Below are 21591 nucleotides of genomic sequence, written 5' to 3' on the forward strand. Positions count from 1 at the left end.
TTATAATTTCGAAGGTAGGGCTCGAAATATCAACCTTATAGTTTCAGAGGTAGGGTTCGAACTATCGATCTTATAATTTCAGATGTAGTGCTCTAACTATCGGTCTTATAATTTCAAAAGTAGGGCTCAAACTATCAACCTTATAATTTTGGTGGTAGGACTCGAACTTTTGACCTTATAATTTCAAAGGCAGAGCTCGAACTATCAATGTTATAATTTCGGAGGTAAGGCTCGAACTATCGACCTTATAATTTCGAAGGGAGGACTCGAAATATCGACCTTATAGTTTCAGAGATAGGGTTCGAACTATCGATCTTATAATTTTAGAGGTAGGGCTCGAACTATCGGTCTTATAATTTCAGAAGTAAGGTTTAAACTATCGACCTTATAATTTTGGTGGTAGGGCTCGAACTTTTGAACTTATAATTTCGGAGGTAAGGCTCGAACTATCGACCTTATAATTTCAAAGGCAAAGCTCGAACTATCAACGTTATAATTTCGGAGGTAAGGCTATAATTTCGAAGGTAGGACTCGAAATATCGACCTTATAGTTTCAGAGGTAGGGTTCGAACTATCAATCTTATAATTTCAGAGGTAAGGCTCGAACTATCAATCTCATAATTTCAAAAGTTGGGCTCAAACTATCGACCATATAATTTTGGTGGTAGGGCTCGAACTTTCGACCTTATAATTATGGAGGCAGGCACGAGTTGTCTGGTGTCCGAACCAATAGATCAGACTACAACTGAACTTATTAGATTAGTATTAGCCGTCTGTCCCAAAAGAAAAGGGGATAATAGAAAGAACAAGAAGGGTGAGAAATTTGATTAATAATTCGACTTATTTACTAAACTATAATAAACTATTGTGTTTGGAATCATACCTTCCAAACGAACACTAAAGCGAAACTTGTATTATTCATAAATGATAAATCGTATCGTGTGTATAATAATATATACGCACACGCCATCGTATGGTACCAAATCCGAACACCAAGAACTTAAAAACGTGCAGAAGTTAACGTAGAAGTTTACAAGACGCATCTAAAACATGTAATGTACGAAGAAGTTACATAAACACATTTTCTTTTAACATCAAATGAATCTTTTCTAGATCAACATAGTGTGATTATCATCTGTTCAAACAAAGCTCAAAAGGAAATGAGATCATTGCCTTTTGACGAATCAGGCTTCTTTGATTCGTGTCCCCGATCGGATGCACTTCCTCCTTTCTTGCCAAATATCATCTCGTCGAGATCGTCCATCATGTCATCGCTGCTTCCACCGAGAGATCGGCCGCGAGAAGTGGCAGGTTTCCTAACCAGAGCGTCTTCCTTGGCGTGACGGGGAGATTCATCAGGTTCCACAGCAACTGGTATCATGGCAGGTTCTAGTTCACGTGGAACAGTTGAGGGCTTCTTCAGATCTTGATACTTGGTAAGTACTTTCTGAATCTCGTCGTTTACGTTCAATGCCTCGAAAAGTAGGGCCTCGTTGTCTCCAGAGGTCTCGATAATGCTTTGGATGGTTGATTGCGACTGGCGACATTGTAGTACGAGTGTGCTGGTCAGATCATCCTGCAGAGGGGGAGAAACAAGGTAGGATCATTCTATTGGTATATGATCGAATCGACAAAACAATCGGCTTGAACATCGACCAATTTCGATAAAATTTACCTGGAGCAAAGGAGAATCCCATGGGTCACAGGCACTCTTTTTATGGGAAAATTTAAGCATCAAACCAAAAATAGGGAGTCCAAGTCCAATTGCACTAATATGGCAAAATATAATCCCTACTCTTAGGTCCAATTTAACAAAATTAATTGCAACTCTGAAAATTAGAAGAAGCAGAGCATTTCTTAAATCTTATGGTAATGAATACCAAAAGGAACCTAGAAAGCGAATATTCTCCGACACCATGTTTTCATGACGATTCGCAATGTAGGATTGTCTGAGTTCCAGTTCTGATTTTAAAGTATCCATGTTTGGGAGGGGTACCCTCGACCCCCTGCCCTCACCCTTGAGCTGTTCTTATTCTTGTTTGGATTCTTATCGAAAAAACAGATCTGATTTAAAGTAGCCTATTGTCATAGCTCTGACCAGCTTCGATTTCGAAACACCTGTAACCAGTCTATCCACAACCATGAGCCTCAATACAAGTTGAGGAGTTGTGAAGTTCAAATTTCAGGAGGAAAAAATTGGGGCGATTTGGTAATGGTAGTTTATCTATGGCAGTTCAGAGAAAAAATTTATAATTCAACCGAGGACGATTAATAGGTCTTTTTGTACTCTATTTCTTACATGTACCTTTCATAAATCTTATTAGGATATTTGACCAGGAATAGAGTTTATGCTTAAGATCAGCTACAGTAGTTCACCGAGTTTTAAATGAATATTAGACCATGAAATGTTCCAAACATCCATTTGTATCACATATTAAAAGTTTAAAGCATTATATATGATAAATGTAAGACAGAGAAAACTAAGAACACTATGAAAAAGATGCATTACCTCCGCTGTATCCTGAGGGGGCGATGAGGATAACACTGTTGATAGAAGCTCAATGCTGTTTCTTGCGACGTCAAATGCTTCCTTTGTTTCTTCAGCTGTAAAGGTGTGCACCGGAATATCATGATGATACTGTTCAGTATAAATGACTTCCGTCTCTGAGGCTGAAACAGTGCGAGGGGGAGTGAAAATGGGTGCAAGACTCTCATTGTCCCGACCAGGGAATCGAATGCCTCTTGATTTTAAACTCTGATAAATGAAAACAAAAGAAGATGTAATAATCAATTTTCTGCCCTACTCAGGGCAAGCATCAAAAAGAAAAAATAGGGAACTAAAATCTGAAATTGTTACTCTCCCATTCGTCGTGCATGGCAGAAACTAAGAAAAAGTCCAAGATAAGAGAAAAGAAAAAAAAAAAACTATGTTTCCATATTAGGGGCATTAAAGGTTCGAGGTGGATGATAGGTTTTAGTGCTCGTTTGTTGATTGGGCATCATAGAAAAAGACCCTGCAGATTAAAACTTCAAAAGGATATAAAGATGACCATTGACATGATTCCTTTAAATTTTAACTGAAAATTCACATATCTAGAAACTCTCTCATTTAAACCCATTAGGACAAAAGTCTCTCCTCACTGCATGCAACTTGACCAGATAAGCCTACAAATCAGCCACAGTAAGAAAGACATTCATATGAACCAAGAGACATCAATCATACAATATACTCCAATGAAGATGTGAAGAAAATGTTGTTGAAATTATCAAAAGATATTTCAATTCATGCCACATTGAAGAAGAATGAAGCTTCATTGTTATAAATTTTGGTTTGATCATAATTTAGAGTAATTTAGTTGGTGTTTCTTTTAATGTATTGTAAGGTTTATTTACATAGTGGCTAATTATGACCATAAAGTACACATAGTGGCTAATTATAGTCATTAAGTAGGAATGTTACAAACTCTTAAAATGACTCAAGGTTAGGGGTTTTATTTTGTGACTATATAAAGCCATGTATGTTAGCATTGTAAGTCAGACTTGAAAAATGTAGTAAAAGAAGCATTCTTGCTTTCATTTAGCCAATGGCTAAGTTTCTTTGCAATTCTATGCAATTCTATGTAGTTTAGGTTGCATGTAGAATCATTCAAGCTCGACATGATCAATCTTGCTTGTGGAGTGATTTGAATCTCAAACAAGTTTTCTTGCCTGGAGAAATTTGATCAACAAGAATCATTCAAGCTAGACATGATCGATCTTGCTTGTGGAGTAATTCAAATCTCAAACAAGTGTTCTTGCCGTGAGATATTCGATCAACAAGGTAATCTGAATCTTACTCCCCTTGAAGTGATTCTATATCATTTGGTATCAGAGCTTTCTTTTGGGTTAACTCCATATCAGACACACTTTCCACAACCAAGTTCTTGCACTTAGCAATTGACTTCCAAGGACTATAAAACAATCTATTGGGCATTCTTCATCCCCGTGCTTACAAGGTGCACCTAATTAGGAAGTCTCCAAAGGAAAAAGGGTGCCTTTTGGAGTTTATGATGAGGAAGGTTTGTTTGAAGGCAAGAGAGTTCTTTGAAAGTGTCTTACATCTTGTTATGGATCAGGATTGCCATTTTCTTTAGTTATCTCGATTCTTTTTTTTTTGGNGGGGGGGGGGGGGGGGGGTGATGTTAACTTTTTTGGATCTAAGGGTCATCTCATTTAATTTTTAGGGAGGTGTTTCTATGCAATGATGTATAGATGTTTTTAGCTTTTCACAAGAATTTCAATGAAAAGCTTTGTGTTCTCTTTCAAAAGAATTGGGGTGCCTCAAAAGGGGCAGGAGTACATTTGGAAATTGCGCTACTGACTTTGTCCTAAGTGATATACAGGAATAGATAGAACTTCCTCCCTTTAGGGAGATTAGGTCAATCCATCCCACTTCAATTGGAATTTGGTATCGAAGAGAAAGGCCATGTGTTCAAGTCACCTTGGTCTACTGGGGAAGGGGAATTTCCTAAACCAAAGAATGATGTGGATGTAGCCACTTGAACAAGGGAGTGGACCTTTCATCATTGGGTGAAACTGAGTGGGTTGGCAAGGGTTCCTCCAAAGATATGGACACCACATACACTAAGATCTAAGGTTTGGTCCTTCATGACGTGTTAAGTCGCGGGGTTAGAAATCCCTCATAGAATTTTTTCCACTCCATACAGCCTAAGACCATCCTAGTTCGGCCTTACCATTCACAGAGTAGAAACGGAAGGAAGCAAGAAACAAAGATAAGAACACCTTTGTGGAGAACAACAAGAACACGCATTCTTTGGGGCAACCCTTGTTATTTCCTAGAGAGGAATACAAAATTGTCTTTCTTTTTTGCACATTTGAGAGGTTCCTAACACAATTCTTATCCATACAATTCTCGGTTTCTCGTTCCAATTTGTTTAATTTTGGTTGCTTCAATATCAGTCAGCAAGTTTTCTACATACTTAGTTAATACCATACTGCAATCTTTTCTGATGCCCCACATACTTCATCCGCTCCCGAAAAACCAAATAAATTCAAATCCAGACAAAACAAACCAACCTCACAACACTACAACCCTCCCTATCAACTCACACTGAAATACATTTAACCGAACTCCAAGAAGCATATACATCAGCAGGCGAGTAATTACAAAAGAAAGTGAAAATTAAAATAACAAGAAAAAATAAAATAGAAACAAAAAGGGTACAACATGAAGACTTTCCAAGTGGTCCTACTTCCCTTTTAATTAAATCAAGCTTTTCTTCTCAAGATAAGCTTGTTCCGCTTCATATGTCCAAGCGTTAAACAAAGTTCGTTGCTTAGTTACTAGACTACAAACTGACATAAATTTCTTAGAAACAATATTTGTGATACTAAATATATGCATGGTATCTATCCTTCTATGTGTAAACTTAGAAAATGGAAACGCCAGCAGATGAACGATTCTTCTAAACTTAATCCACTGAGATTATGCAAAGCCCTAAATCCTTTTCATTATAAGATGTTTAAAAAAGACAGAAGGTCAGAGATATATGAATACCTGTACTGAAAAAGAGAGAGAGAGAAATATATGGATACCTTGTATGTTTCTTCATAAACGGGCAAATAGCGAAGCTCACTAGTTGATTCTCCCCATGCTTCAATCAGCATTAAAGCTTTGTTCCGATTATTAACAACGGTTTGTGGATCATCAATTAACTTCACCATCTCATCAAGAACTCTCTCAGCTGCCACCTCGGAGAAAGACTTCTCACAATTTTTAACACATGTCTCGAGCAGCGCCAATGCCAAATACTGGATCCTAGGGTTTTTCAACATTATACGTTTTTTAATCCCGCGAATCAAGTCTATGCTGTTGATTTTCTCGGAATTAACCATGTCACATATCTCAAGATTCAGGGCCCAATCCGGCTCTTCCAGCATCTCTGATGTGGCATCCTCAGCAAGCTTATCACCCTGGTTTGGACCTTGAAAGAGTTCCTTCATTTTGAAACTCATAGAGCTGACACCTGCACTCATCTTTCGGCTCATCTCAGTCCCACTGATCTTCAAGCGTTCACCCAAGGCATTTACTTTATCCATCAAGTTGTCACTCATCTTTACTACTGAATAATATCAAGAAAAATCCTAAATAGAATACCTGGAAACGCACAACTCTTGAAATGTCAGAAGACATGACGTTTGATATTTAAGTTCAGTAAAGAAAAATGTCAAAATAACAAATGCAGAAGATCATACAACAAGCAATGAGTTTCAAATGGTTGTCATCTTGTTCGCAAGCAGATTAAAGTTTTTAATAAGAATATACAAGTAGAATCTCAAAACTTCAAAACCCATATATCGAAAACCTAGACGCTAACAGCTGATAGAAAGCACATCATCTTGTTTTGATCATTGAAAGTGGCATAAATTATTGTGACAAAGACCATTAAAATCTGTTAACCGACCAATATCATCAATTGAAAATCAAAGGAAAACTTACTAAAAAAAAATCCTTTCTGATGAACTATGAAACCGAAACTTTATGCACAAATACCGCCTTCGCACATGCAAACTAGCTCAAAGAAAACAAAACTAAGATCTTCGCCGCCTCGTGGAAACCAAAAAATTGAAAGGCAGGAAACAAAGTATGCACGAAGAGTCATCAAAATTCGTAAACCTACTTCAATCACCCCCAAAATCCACACAATTCTTTAACAACCCGTCCAATCGAAATCAACAAGAAAAAATATATATATTAAAAAAAAATCTCCCATTACATGCGGAAAGAAAATCAGACCAGCCCCTTTTTTCTCAAACGACAATCGAGCTCCCAACTCCGACCGCCAAATTCTCACAAATTATTAAGAAATCACAAAAATCCAATGGATTAACCAGCAAAATACGAGATTCCCTTCAACTTTTTCCTCGCATACCCTTTCCACAAAACTTTACCAGCAAGCGAACAGAGTCAACGACCGATCAAATCAAGAATCCCTAAGCTACGATCTCTTGAATTGACCTAAATCTAGGACAAATAGAAGAACAAATAGAGAGATTTATTGCCCAAAAAGGGGGAAATAGTTCGTACCAGCGAAGCTTTGGTTGAGACGACGGTGCAACGACTCTCGAAGTGAATCTTTTCTTTTTCAGTCTCTCTTTGCTTGTTGTCAACGGTTCCAGAAACTTTATTTATTATTATTACTATTATTATCATTTATTTATTTATTTATTTATTTGTTTCCTTTTCCTAGAGAAATTTAAATCTTATAAAAAAAAATTATAAATCCAATTTTGCATTTTGTATATCAAAATATATTTTAAAAATAATTTATTTCCCGTCCTCGTCCTCGTCTTCGTCTTCGCTTAATTAACAAGGAGAAAAATATTCTCGCTCCATTTTCATTTTCGGTATAAACAGATATTCCTCGCCCGGTTTTCGAGCCGATTTTAATGAGTAAATAGCATCCTTACTCAGCTAATTACATACAACTCTGTTAAAAAATTTAAATCTTAGGGTATTTTCATTATTTTCCTTTATTCTTGTTATAGTCGATACCATGATTGTATCAGATGATTTTAGAGACGGGAGAATAAAATAACGAGAATAAACGGATACAAAAAAGAGGGAAAATAAGGAAATGTTAGGTCCATAGTTACAGATGACGTGCAATGACTCGTTGATAACAGTTTCATTAATGTAATTTTTTAAAATTTAGAATATTATTGAAACTATGTACAAACTATATCAGTATGAGAATATTATTTTTAATTTTATTTATTTTTTTTATAGAAAATTTAAGAGCATATATAAGACGTTAAAGGTTCAGTGGCATTATTGAAATAAAGTATATCGTTAATGAGCAGTTTCTATAATTTAACCTAAAAAATGGGTCGTTTTTATAAATTAACCTAAAATAAAATGGTTGAGACAGGACGTTTTTAATGAAAGTGAAATTTATAAAATGCTATTGAGAAATTTGTGTTTATGTATATATAAACATCAATGATTTCGGCTCATATATTAACAATAAAATATTTTTGAAAATACAAGAATATCGACCCGACTTTTAAAAGTATAGAAGTTTTTTTTCAAAGAGTATAACCGTTGTGCTGCATTTAGGGGCTTGATTCTTATATAATACATATACAACGGGTTCACATTGAAGGTTTGAAAGAATCTGACTTGGGCATCAGACCTGTACTCGTCTGATTTTGGAAGAATGCCTTTTATTCTCGGTGCTTGTAAGCCTGTCCAGTGCTTAAAATAAGTGAACTGGTGTCGAAACCAGGACATATTCGTGTTGAAATTCACTGATGTTTTCAGCCTATCTTAATAAGTTAGTAATAACGCTCTAGACTGATTAGCTGCCCGATCAGATTAACGAGGGGAAGATTAAGTTAATTACAGGCTGATTTTCTTAGATTTGATTATTAGAGTATGAGAAGAGATTCTACGGGATTTAGTCAGAAGTAGCTTAAAGCTAACCCTAGGTCCATTTCCGCTTCGACTGCAAACTCATTCAGAAATGCGCATTTTCTTTCCAAAATTAATTATATAAATATAAAAAGAAAAAATGTATAGATATTTATGGTAAATTTAAGAAATATTTGTTAGTTGTTTCAAAATAAATGAAGTAAAAAAAAAATGTGTTTTTTATATTTTCGGTTTTTAAGATACAAAATTGATTTTTTTTAACTTAGAATTTAATTATTGAATTAAAAAAAAATAGTTGGGTTGAGTTTAGAAATTAAATTAATAAAAATATAATTAAAACTTCGTCTAAAAATACTTTTTAAAAATTTGTAAATAAATGATTCTTAAAGTTTGAAGGAAAAAAAAAAAAAAAGTTAATTTTGAGTAAATTTAATTAATATCTCATTTAAAAAAATATAATTTTTTTTTTATAAAAAGTTTAATTAAATTAGCCTATTTATTTTAAAATATAATTTTAGGGAAAAAAAGACAACTGTTGACTCAGTCAGCCGTGAGGGGTAATATAGTAGTTATCTACTTGAAGATGTCAATGATCGTCGTCGGCTTCAAGAGAGGCGCTTGCTGTTGCTTATCAGTCCTCCGTTTTCCTCCGCTTAACGCGTTCGAGCCTTCCCCGAAGATTTAGTTGTGTGTGTGTTCTTTTATTCATCTCAGAATCCATTTCTAATTCCGGGCTTCACTGCTTTGTTTTAATTTCCTCCCGCTCTCTGCGCGCCATGGACTGAGCTGACGATTTCTGGTTGTGGTGAGTCTCTTTCATTGACTAGTTTAAGCATATGAACACTCGTAATGTAATCATATTTACCTGATTGATTGATTGTTTGTTGGTAGTATTGGAGTTGTATGATTTGGATGCTGGAGTTTGAAGGGGTGGGGTTTTGTTTCTGCTTGCTTGACATACATGAGTTTGTGTAATTGACTGTTTCAATGGCCTCGGATGATATTGGGAGGGTTGGGCATGGCGTATGGGCTTTGAACAAATTGAAAGAAGGGAAGTAGTTTTGTTTTTTAGGGTTTAGTTTATGGAGAGTGGGGGGTGATTTTGTTGCTTCTTATGTTGAGTATCATTTGTAATCTTGATATCACCTGATAATCCAGGAAGCCTGGTTTTTGGAAATGATTTCTCTCGAAGGGTTCGTTGAGAGTCCCATGATTACGATCTTAGTTCTTTGGTTTTTATGTATGATCAAAGTTGTAAGAAGTGATGGGTATGGGACTCTTTCATCTCCTAGCCTGCAAATGTATCGATCTAATCGGTTGTAACTTGTGGGTTTTACTTTTCTAGAAAATTGAAGCGCGTTTTGGAAGCAAACGGTTAGAATGTGGAGCGCTTAGGAAAATTGCTGGTTAACACAAAAAAGATAGGGTAGTCACTGGTCAATTTATTATACCAATTGGTGTTCATGCGTGGTAACTCCTATGGCATATGTTATTACTGTAACGGCCCAAGCCTACCGCTAGCAGATATTGTTCTCTTTGGACATTCCCTTCAAGGTTTTTGAAACGCGTCTGCTAGGGAGAGGTTTCCACATCCTTATAAGGATGCTTCGTTCTCCTCCCCAACCGGTGTAGGATCTCACATTCACTCTAGCGCGTTGATCATTCTTTGATAATATGTACTTCAACATATAAGTCCTTGGAAATTGTAGTTTCATATTATTTTTGTTCAAAATATGGGCATTGAACTTCTCCAGTAGCCAGTGACTATACGTTTGTGGCTAATGTGAACGGTATCTATCTTAACATGTTTTTCTGCATGAATTCAGATGCTTACAGAAAATGTTTGATTGTGGTTACAAGTCACAACTGATGGGTGGTCAGCGAGAAAAGTTTGTGAGGTAAAGTGGTTCTTATTTTGTTCCATTTTATTATTTCCTCTATGCGGGTGAAGATGGCTAACAGTGTACTTCCTGCAGTCATGTGAAACTTTTCAACTATTCAATAAATGTACAAGTTTGGAGTTTAGCCGTTGTAGCTATATAACGCAAACGTGTAAAGAAAATCTTTAAATATGCATTGGAAGATCGTTGAAAAAAAAACAATTTGATTTCAAATTCCAAAAAATTTGCTCATATATTTGTATGTACACATACATTTGTCATTTTGGAAAAATAATCTATAATTGATGAATCAAACGGAAATGGATTCCGTGGAAGGCGTTGTTGAATCATCAGTGGAAGGAGGTGGACAAACTTGTTAAAAAATTGTTTTTCCAATGTCTTCCTTTTAATATAGTGATGATTGAGGACTTTTTATGGATGTTACACAATATAAGACTTAAATCTGACATGCTTTTTCGTTTTGATTATTTATTTCAAGGTTGGATGACTTGGACTCCAGATTGTCATCGCCTTCTGATAGTGGAATGAGAAGATGTGGTTTTAATATAGATGGATTTAACCGTGCAGTCAATGGAAATGATAAGTCGTCTGGATCCTTTAAGAGAGGAATGAGGAAAGGGTCTGAAGGACTTAAATCAATTGGCCGATCACTCAAGTTTGGAGTGTCTCGAGCTGTATTTCCAGAGGATCTTAAAGAGTCAAAGATGAAGATCTTCGACCCTCAAGACAAATTGCTCTTATTTTTCAATAAACTTTTTGTCATATCATGTTTTTTGGCAATATCTGTGGACCCACTGTTCTTTTATGTTCCTGTTATTAATGGAAACTCAAACTGTCTTGGCATTGATAGAAAGCTGGCAATTACAGTGACAACATTGCGGACAATTATTGATGTTTTCTATCTTGTCCACATGGCTCTCCAATTCCGGACAGCTTATATTGCTCCATCATCTCGGGTGTTTGGGAGAGGTGAACTTGTGATTGATCCTACACAAATTGCAAAGCGATACTTGCGGCGGTATTTCATCATTGATTTGGTGTCTGTGCTGCCCCTTCCACAGGTATGGACACAATTAGCTATTTTGCTCTATATGCCTTTTTTCTCTGTTTCTGAGATTTTCTTCTTTATGTAAACAATTTAAACTTACCACCTTGTTTTTTTAGGTAAGAAACGAAACTTTCTTTAAAAAAGTGAAAGAATACAAGGGCAAGCAAAAAACAAGCCCTCCTCTCTTAGATTTCTCAACATCCCTTAAAATCCTACTATTACACTCCAATCAAATACCCTAACGAAATAGCAAAGAAGCATGCTTGCTACAACACCCTACTCTTCCCTCCAAAAGTGGAGTGCACAACCACCACCTCCAGCAAAAAATGCTCATCCCTATTCTGAGCCCTACACCACCGATCCTAAAGGTAGTTCACGAATTTAAACTCGCACAACAAATGACCCAGATCCTCCAGATGCCTCTTGAGAATGCCCTATTGCGAAAGTAAGACGAATGGGGAATGCCTTCAGACACTATCCAAGGAATTGAATCTATCTAGTAACCTATCAAGAAAAATCTTATGGGACCCTTGTTTGATTGCTCGTGTATATCCCTTAGGAAATGAACCACATATACCAAAAATCTGAAAATATCAAATGTGCCTCTAACTGTTGGGAGTTGAGGGAAAAAGTTCCAAAATCAATGGAAACATAAGCCAGCGAACTCTGTTTCTAGCTTCCTTCTTACAAGAATGTTTACATAGAATGCACCAGTTCGGGTAGATAGCCTAGAGCCAAAAATCTCTTGTGAATTATGTAAAGCAAGAGATCATATAAGATTTTTCATTTTTCCTAGTGGCTTTCATTTCCATAACTTATAGGAGGTAGGAGAGAGAAATTGATAGTCAAATGTAAAGGAACCTTGTAACAATGTCATAGAGAAAGCCCTGCCCTTTTCAAAACTCCATGTCAATTTATCCAGCGGAGGGCATTTTGCTGTTTATAATTTTGGAAAGTGATTCCAATCTTCTTAGTCATCGACTCTTAGAGGCCTTCTTAGCTCTATGCCTATCTTCCTCTTCGTTTATCCCACATCTCACAAGTATAATTGTTTTGCTAAGTAGAGAGACCCTAGATCCTAGGGAAGCGACATTTGAGAATTGAGATGTCTCTGCTAATCTAGTACTTATTCCAAAAGAAGGTGCTAATGCCATACTTGTAATAGGAGAGATATTATTATGAACATACCTTTAAGCTTCAGGATGCAAAACCGAAGGCTTCTCAAGCTAATGAATCTGCATATTGAGGGAAACTTTTAGATGCACTTGTTCAGTATTTGGCTCAAATCACATCTTTCCATAACAAATCATAATCTTCATTAATCTACTAGGAAAGAAGAGCCATGCTTTTGTCCTTGGTTCTAGCTAGACCAAAACTGTCGTTCCAAGTTGGGGAAGCAACTATCTTTCAGTTGGTAAGTGTAATTCCCTTTCTTCATATGTGTCCTCCTAAAGAAAGTTCAACAGCGTTCTATCAATTTTTGTACAGATTTTCCTCGGGGCAGAAAACATTGAGAGATAATAGGTTAGTAGGCTTAGAAGGATTGCTGGAACGAGGGTGAGCTGGCCACCTTTAGAGCAGAATGTGTCCCATTTGCTAAGCCTCACTGATTTTTATTTATTATTATTTTTCATGATTGGATCTTGGGAAGGCCCAATTATGTACTGGGAAAGGATTGCATTAGGCAACCCCATAAGGAGGCAGTCTTTATTTCTTTTGTATTTAGGTTTACGTTAGCCATAGTTGATTTAGTTATATTCATCTTGAGCTCAAAGATAGCGGAAAGGCTCTAATGATCAGAAGCAAAGTGACAACTTTGCGTTGATTATCCACATGGAAGAGTAGGGTATTTAGGTTTATGCCAACCTCGGTTTTGATTATCTATTTATTAGTAGTTTATTGCTGTAAATATTGTTTGGAGAAATTCTTATTTTGAAACATATCTTTTTAATTGATAAATCATGATTTCATTGAGGGAAAAAAAAAATAAAAATGAAAGAATACCACAGGGTCAAACAGGGGCTAACAAATAAAGGGCCCAACAAAAATAGTAGCCTGAAAGGAGCCTAATGGGATCTAATCTATCTGCCATTTATTGAGAATTCACAATCTTATATTCACAGTCCAATTTTCACACTTCCAGTAATTCTCGTGAGTTTTGCTAGTAAGACTGTGGATATTGAGAATTGATCTGCCATTTATTTATATGCAGATTGTGGTTTGGAGATTTCTTCAGAGGTCAAAAGGTTCCGATGTATATGTGACAAAACAAGCCCTTCTTTTAATTGTATTCCTACAATATATCCCAAGATTTCTTAGAGCGGTACCATTGACTTCAGAATTGAAAAGGACAACAGGTGTATTTGCTGAAACTGCTTGGGCAGGTGCTGCATATTATTTGCTATTATATATGCTTGCAAGTCATGTAAGTCCCTCCCTTTCCCTCTGCAGTTGGTGCACAGTTTGTTAAGAATTTTGCATTTAATTTTATTTATAAATAACTGCTCCAGGTTATATTGATTATTTATTTATTTATTATTTTTTATTTTATGGAGTTTGTTAATGATTGGTAGTTGGACATAAGCAGCTCAATTTTGACTTTCCTGTTAAGAATCAATAATTTAAGAGAATTTTAGTTTTGTACTATCTGTGCTTTGCTCGTAAGGTGGAATTTGACCTGAAGGTTTTAAGTTCATCAAATTAAGTCTTAAACTTGGTTAGTCATTAAATTGATACCTCTTTGTTGACTTTTTCCCCATTTTTTAAGATTTGTGGCTAAGTTTGAAAACCCTTGTCTGTATGACACTATAAACGTGAGCACTTGTTTTTGTAATGTTGGATTTGTTTTGGATGGATATGGAGATTTTGGTGTTGGGCTGGATAACCTTTTTGCTTATTGGTTTTATTGCTTTGATTAATTGATTGGAACTCCTTTTTGTTGGACTAGTTTTTTTTTTGTGTGTGTGCGCCCTGGTGTACTTATTCACCGTTTTCTATGAAAGCTCGGTTTCTCTTTTAAAAAAATAAAAATAAAAATAAAAAGAAACCTAACAGTTAACAATAATTGACTATGCTTGAATACTTCCATTATTTTTATTAAAATTAAAATAATACTTATGGTATAAAATTATATTGAATTATTAAATTAAAATTGTTCTCAAAAGTTTAACGAAAATTTGAAAACAAAGAAATAGTTTTTTGAACCGTATGTGTTTATTTACAAGTTGGCTGAGACTTCAAGCAATAAGAACATAAATCAGTTATCAACCAAATTGAGTTTGTTTTTACCTTACTTAAAAACATTGCAGATAGTTGGAGCATTATGGTACTTGTTAGCTGTGGAACGCAATGATACATGTTGGCAGAAGTATTGTAAGGCCCCGATTTGCAGGAAAGATTTCTTATATTGTGGTAACCAAGGCATGGAAGGTTATGCAACTTGGAACCAGACAGGTGTGGATGGCATTAAGTCAAGTTGCAAACCTGCTGATGATAATGATCAGTTTGATTTTGGAATCTTTAAACAGGCTCTGTCCTCTGGTATTGCCGCATCTAAGAGTTTTATCGTTAAATATTGTTACTGTCTGTGGTGGGGGCTACAAAACTTAAGGTATGTATTACACTATGTAAATTAGCCAGTGTACTGTGTCTGCCATGTATATTAAAAGGCTGTCGTTCACCAGGGAGATTTTTACTATATATGCATGTACCTCGTGCATCATCCTTGGTCATTCCTATGCATTATGCACCCATGTTCATGTAGAAAAAATTTGTGCATCATGTACCGAGGTTTGTGAGAAGTTCCGTTGTCAAATCTATTGTAGTGTCAATCTGCAAGAAAATGAACATCAAAGTTGATACGATTGGTAACTATACCTTTGGTTATCTTTTTTCGCCTTATTGATTGGACCAAGGTTGAAAATTCTCGTACATGATCTTTTACCCAATAAATTGCATGAAAATGATGATTATACTTGAAAGTGCAGAAGCTTATGTGCCCAAGTTTTTGAATGTAGTGCTTTTATTTATTTTATTTTTATTTCAATTCTCGGCAGTACGCTTGGGCAGGGGCTTCAAACAAGCACGTACCCGGGTGAAGTGATCTTTTCTATTGCATTAGCTGTACTTGGTCTCATCCTCTTTGCTCTTCTTATTGGCAACATGCAGGTAACACCATAGTTTTTTGGGTCACGTTTTACTTGATTGGAGATTTTTCATATAGCTGGCTCCTTTTTGGGGCTTTTCGTTTTTGTATGCCGTGTATTGTTACATTTTTTTCTCAATGAAAGTCTAGTGTTCTTATTAAAAAAAACACGCCCCTAATCAAAATCCCATGTTTTTCCTTCCATATGGTTAGTGAAAAGAGTGAGTGATTGAATGGTTGATGAGAAGATTATATTATGAAGAGCAAGAAGAATATATATATATATATATATATACAGAGAATACAAAAAGATATTTAGAAAATCTACCTAAAGGCAGAAAATCTGGTAAAAGATGGGCAGAAATCTGCTAACAAACCAGTAAACAAATCAAAAACTAAATCAAATAAAAAACTAAATCAAATCCTAACTTAGGAGATTTAATCAAATACTAAATGACAGCAATCTAAACAAACGCGTGATCTTTAACACTTCTCCTTGTTTAGATGCTGTGAACTCCAAGTTTTTTTCCGAACACCCATCTTAAAAAACTAAATCAAATCCTAACTTAGGAGATTTAATCAAATACTAACTGACAGCAATCTAAACAAACGCGTGATCTTTAACACTCCTCCTTGTTTAGATGCTGTGAACAAGTTTTTTTCCGAACACCCATCTTACTCTAATTATCTTTCTGTTTAGAGGTCGATCAACCAACTCTTAGGTTTTTTTTTTTCTCGATCACCGAAAGCTCCTCCTTTGACAGGTGCATCATCAACCAAAACATCTTGTCGTTCATTTTCCAACTCTTCTTGTCGTTCATCTTCCGACTCTTCTTTTCGTTCATCTTCCGACGTTCATCTTCTGACTCTTCTTGTCGTTCATCTTCAGGCTCTTCTTGTCGTTCATCTTCAGGCTCTTCTTGTCGTTCATCTTCAGGCTCTTCTTGTCGTTCATCTTCAGGCTCTTCTTGTCGTTCATCTTCAGGCTCTTCTTGTCGTTCATCTTCAGGCTCTTCTTGTCGTTCATCTTCAGGCTCTTCTTGTCGTTCATCTTCAGGCTCTTCTTGTCGTTCATCTTCAGGCTCTTCTTGTCGTTCATCTTCAGGCTCTTCTTGTCGTTCATCTTCAGGCTCTTCTTGTCGTTCATCTTCAGGCTCTTCTTGTCGTTCATCTTCAGGCTCTTCTTGTCGTTCATCTTCAGGCTCTTCTTGTCGTTCATCTTCAGGCTCTTCTTGTCGTTCATCTTCAGGCTCTTCTTGTCGTTCATCTTCAGGCTCTTCTTGTCATTCATCTTCAGGCTCTTCTTGTCGGCTCTTCTTGTCGTTCATCTTCAGGCTCTTCTAACATGCTACCAAAGATTAAATTGTTTGGTGCATTAGAAATCTGATTCACCTTCGTCAGTTCTTCTCAATTTCATTGCTCATTTCCAGCAAAATGAACATCTCGGCTCACAATAACACGACTAGTGTGTGGTTGAAAAACTCTGTAAGCTTTGGATATAGTGCTATAACCAACAAAGATGTCAGCTTCTGCCTTTTTGTCAAGCTTGTCACGCTTGACCTGTGGAATGTAAGCACACAACAGTGTTTGCTGTTTTTGTTGAAATTCGAGGTTTCTAAAAAGGGATGGGATGAAAGTTGGACTTGCTGCTGGTCGATATTCGGGGAAGAGTCTACCGGACTTATACCGAACACCGCAAGCGTTACAAAGAGTTTTTGATCCCATTGGTCCTGCTCTCCATTGTGGTGTCTTGGTTATCTCACAATGCATACGTTTTCTTACTGATTGTGAAGATGGCGAGCTTTGGTTCCCTGTCCCTGCGTCCAAATGGAGCGAGCGAAAAGGACAATTTGATTTTCTTGTTTTTGGTATTCTGTATTCCCGACGCATTACCGTGCTTCGGCATTTTGATCAAAGGCTGGGACTCGCGAAGTTCTCGGCATCGGACGGGGCCTTCGGGGCAAGCTGCAATTGTTGATCAGGAGTGGCTGTTTCGGTGACGGATGAGGCAGGGGAAATGAGCTGAATTGAGCTCTGATACCATGTTAGATGAACACGACTCTCCACAGTGGTATGATATTGTCCACTTTGAGCATAAGCTCTCATGGCTTTGCTTTGGGCTTCCCAAAAGGCCTCAAACCAATGGAGAGAGTATTCTTTGATTATAAACATGATCATTCCCTAAATTAGCCGATGTGAGACTTTCATCATCCAACACCTTCCCTCAAACAAAGTACACCTCCCCTTAATCGAGGCTCGGCTCCTTTGGAGTCTTAGTTATTTATTACTATGCCTTCGAGGAGGCTTGACTCCTTTTCTTTTAGAGTCCTTTGTTCGACATTTGAGGATTTACCAATCTATTGGCACAACTAAATTTTAGGGCATGACTCTAATACTCTGATACCAATTTGTTAGTGAAGAGAGTGAGTGAGTGATTGAATGGTTGATGAGAAGATTAAGCTAAATCAGATCACTAAGTCAGATAAAAAAAACTAAGTCAGATAAAAAAACTAATTCAGATCAAAAAAACTAAGTCAGATAAGAAAAACTAAGTCAGATCAAAAATTAAGTCAGATTAAAACTAAATCAAATCAAAATCTAAAATCAAATCAAAACTAAATCAAATATTAACTGATTTCTAAATAAACACATGATCTTTAACACATCAATTTCAACAGTGCCTTCAAAGACACTTGGGAGTCTTTGTAGAATGGCGTCCCTGTCCCTTCCCCTTCAACGATACCTTCCAGTCTCCTAAACGGGATTCCAATGAGAGTTTGTTCCAGTCCATAGTTATTTGACCCAACATGGACAACCACTGTACCCCAGGGATCATTTTCCCGCTGCCTACCCCCTCGTACTAGCTTGGGTTCCCACATCGGTCGGAGAGAGGAACTAAGCATTCCTGTGTGGAAATCTCTCCATGACGATAAGTAACGAGCCAAAACGGACAATATCCGTTAGTAGTGGGCTTGGACTGTTACACCCTCCCTCTTATATAAACATTTGTTTATGTTTTCTCATTTCATTGAATTTGAATTTTCAATTTACTAGTTCCGGAGTAATTTGCTGCCAAGGATACTGCTTCATACTATCAATTTGATGTTGTTTGCAAGGCACTGGTAATTTTGAGTTGGGATTTTTGAACATTTGAATACTTGTCATCGTTACTGAAACCGCATTAAACTTTCCCTCCACGGCTACCACTTCAATCTATAATCTAAATAGTTGTAGATCCATTCATTTTCGCAGTTCATTTAATTGGTCTTAGTGGCAAACTTTATTTTGTAAGCTAATGCAATTGTGGCTACTGTTTATATTTTCTGAACTAATGCAATTATGGCCTCTTTAGTATTTTGTGAACTGATGCAACTTGTGCTAACTTTTTGGGTGGTTTGGTTGAAATGGCTGTAGGATTTTTTTTTTACAATTTGGCTTGGTGTGTGAAGTTTGTGTCTTTTCTACTGCCTGAGCTCCTTGTCTGCTTTTTTTATTTTTGTTTATTTTTATTATCTCATTTTTAATTTAAGACCATTGCTGATCTTTTTTTGTTAACCTAGACATTTGAACTACAATATTATGTTCAAGAGTGGAAAAGAGAACCATGTTGACATTCCGAAACTGATGGTAATGTTATTATGACAGACTTATCTTCAATCTCTAACCATAAGACTTGAGGAGATGAGGGTGAAAAAGCGTGATTCGGAGCAGTGGATGCACCATCGCTTGCTGCCACAGGAGCTTCGGGAGAGAGTCAGGCGTTACGATCAGTACAAGTGGTTGGAGACCCGTGGGGTGGATGAACAGAGTTTGGTTCAAACTTTACCCAAGGATCTTAGGAGAGATATTAAGCGGCATCTTTGTCTTGCTTTAGTAAGAAGGGTAAGGTTATTGCTTTGACTCTTTTTCTTTGTTTGGTTGGTTTATTCGTATTATTATTATTTAGGCAGGAGTAAATTCTTTCATTATGTACAAATATTTAGCACAACCTCCAAGGGTGGAACTAAATTTCTTTAGAAAAGTTTCAGATAGGAATCACGGATCTCCACAATGGTATGATATTGTCCACTTTGAGCACAAACTCTCATGACTTTGCTTTGGACTTCCCAAAGGCCTCATACTAATAGAGAAGTATTCCTTACTTATAAACCTACGATTATTCCCTAAATTATTCAATGTGGGACTCCTTCCCAACAATCTTCAACAATCCTCTCCTCGAACGAAGTACACCATAGAGCCTCCCCTGAGGTCTATGTAGCCCTTGAACAACCTCCCCTTAATCGAGGCTCGACTCCTTTCTCTGGAGTCCTCAAACAAAGTACACTTTTTTTTCGACACATGAGTCACTTTTGACTACACCTTCGAAGCTAGCAATTCTTTATTCAACACTTGAGGATTCTATTGATGTGACTAAATTTGGTTCCAATACCATGTTAGGAATCACAGATCTCCATAATGGTATGATATTGTCGACTTTGAGCATAAGCTCTCGTAGCGTTGCTTTGGACTTTTCTAAAAGACTTCATACCAATGGAGATGTATTTCTTATTTATAAACCCATGATTATTCCTTAAATTAGCCAACGTGGAACTCTCTCCCGACAATTCTTATTATTACTATTAAGTCGGTAGTAAACTTTTTACACTAAATATGAATATTCTAACGATATCTACTACAATAGTGCAAATTCAAAGCGTGGTACTACATTTCTTTAAAAACTTCCAAATGTATATAAGTTCATGATAACTGTTGAATTTGTAGGCTTCAGTTTGTAATTATTTTCATCCTAGGATTGTTTTGCCCTCTGTACTCTGTTAATATTTTCATATTCCCTGATGATTTTTAGGTTCCTCTGTTTGAAAACATGGACGAAAGGCTGCTTGATGCTATTTGTGAGCGGCTGAAACCATGTTTGTTTACGGAGTACACTTACATAGTCCGTGAAGGTGATCCAGTTGATGAGATGCTTTTCATTATACGTGGTCGGCTCGAGAGTGTGACCACGGATGGCGGGCGGAGTGGATTTTTCAACCGTACCTTTTTGAAAGAAGGTGATTTTTGTGGTGAGGAGCTTTTGACCTGGGCTCTAGACCCGAAATCTGGTTCGAATCTTCCAACTTCTACAAGGACTGTAAAGGCTATTACAGAGGTTGAGGCTTTCGCCCTTGTTGCTGAAGAGTTGAAATTTGTGGCCAGTCAGTTCAGGCGCCTTCACAGTAGACAGGTACAACATACCTTCCGATTTTACTCGCAGCAATGGAGGACCTGGGCAGCTTGCTTCATCCAAGCAGCGTGGCGTCGGTATTCCAAGAGAAAGTCTTTAGAACTTCGTCAAAAGGAAGAAGTTGCAGCAGAAGAATCTGAGGGAGCTCAAACTACTACAAGCGGAGGATCTTATAGTATTCGTGCAACGTTCTTAGCTTCCAAATTTGCTGCCAATGCTCTCCGTGGCGTTCAGCGATATCGGAACGCGAAAAGCGCTCAGGAATTGATAAAATTGCAGAAGCCTCCAGAGCCAGATTTTACCGCTGATGATGCGGATTGATTTGTTGTGTAATGTGACAAAAACTGAATGCATTATTATGTGCCTCCTAGTTTTTATTTTGAAACTGATTAGATGGGCTAAACTTAATGTATTGTAGATGTGATTGTAGCTTGTAACTTGTAAAAAAGGTTACTGAAATCAATCCTCAATCTGTATTTTGTGCTTATATTTCTCAGGCTTTCTACATACAGGTTGGAAGCTAATAGGCAGACGAATTTGATTAGAGAATCCGTTCGGTGTTTGTTTTGTGGTTGACTGACACTAGACGGATGTAACTCCAAAGCCTGTATATCTTTCTTAGTGAGTTAGACGATGCACTGTCCTTCTTGGTTGCATCATACACTTGTCTTGTCTCAACCCACATTCGTCCACCTTATATGTCGCACATGAAAATAGCAAACTACTCTCTTCTTAATATGGTTGACATTTTATTCCAAAATTTCTAGTTGTCTTGTTTTTCAATAGAACTTTTGCGTCATTGTCAAACGATTAACAATTTTTCTCTCTATAACGAACAAT

General features: G+C 36.8%; 2 protein-coding genes across 4 annotated transcripts; one reads left to right on the forward strand and one right to left on the reverse strand.

Moving 5' to 3' along the window:
* Positions 1 to 898: 898 nt before the first annotated feature.
* On the reverse strand, positions 899 to 7177 carry LOC111805678 (TOM1-like protein 1). Of its 3 annotated transcripts, none has more exons than XM_023690840.1 (4): positions 7088 to 7177; positions 5596 to 6157; positions 2510 to 2755; positions 899 to 1576 (listed from the first exon to the last, which is right to left on the reverse strand). In XM_023690840.1, exons 2-4 carry the CDS (start codon positions 6112 to 6114, stop codon positions 1151 to 1153), a joined length of 1191 nt encoding a protein of 396 aa, XP_023546608.1. In that variant the 5' UTR covers positions 6115 to 6157; positions 7088 to 7177; the 3' UTR covers positions 899 to 1150. The 3 variants fall into 3 exon arrangements, with proteins under 3 accessions (XP_023546608.1, XP_023546610.1, XP_023546609.1); XM_023690842.1 differs by lacking the exon at positions 7088 to 7177 and adding an exon at positions 6933 to 7067; XM_023690841.1 differs by lacking the exon at positions 7088 to 7177 and adding an exon at positions 6777 to 6926.
* Positions 7178 to 8980: 1803 nt separating this feature from the next.
* LOC111804717 (probable cyclic nucleotide-gated ion channel 5) lies at positions 8981 to 21240 on the forward strand. Its single transcript, XM_023689477.1, has 8 exons — positions 8981 to 9239; positions 10261 to 10332; positions 10814 to 11396; positions 13596 to 13808; positions 14692 to 14993; positions 15439 to 15550; positions 19173 to 19409; positions 20374 to 21240. The coding sequence occupies exons 2-8, from the start codon at positions 10274 to 10276 to the stop codon at positions 21070 to 21072; spliced, it is 2205 nt and encodes a 734-aa protein (XP_023545245.1). The 5' UTR covers positions 8981 to 9239; positions 10261 to 10273; the 3' UTR covers positions 21073 to 21240.
* The last annotated feature ends 351 nt before the right edge of the window (positions 21241 to 21591 follow it).

Source organism: Cucurbita pepo, chromosome LG11, assembly GCF_002806865.2.
Source record: "Cucurbita pepo subsp. pepo cultivar mu-cu-16 chromosome LG11, ASM280686v2, whole genome shotgun sequence".
Lineage (NCBI taxonomy): Eukaryota > Viridiplantae > Streptophyta > Magnoliopsida > Cucurbitales > Cucurbitaceae > Cucurbita > Cucurbita pepo.

Coding starts and splice junctions, on each gene's coding strand:
- LOC111805678 (XM_023690840.1), bottom strand. CDS start 6,114: ATGAGTGACAACTTGATGGATAAAGTAAATGCCTTGGGTGAACGCTTG. Junction 2,756..5,595: donor TTTATGAAGAAACATACAAG/GTATCCATATAT, acceptor TTCATTTATCAG/AGTTTAAAATCAAGAGGCAT. Junction 1,577..2,509: donor CCCCTCAGGATACAGCGGAG/GTAATGCATCTT, acceptor CCCCCTCTGCAG/GATGATCTGACCAGCACACT.
- LOC111804717 (XM_023689477.1), top strand. CDS start 10,274: ATGTTTGATTGTGGTTACAAGTCACAACTGATGGGTGGTCAGCGAGAA. Junction 10,333..10,813: donor CAGCGAGAAAAGTTTGTGAG/GTAAAGTGGTTC, acceptor ATTTATTTCAAG/GTTGGATGACTTGGACTCCA. Junction 14,994..15,438: donor TGGGGGCTACAAAACTTAAG/GTATGTATTACA, acceptor AATTCTCGGCAG/TACGCTTGGGCAGGGGCTTC.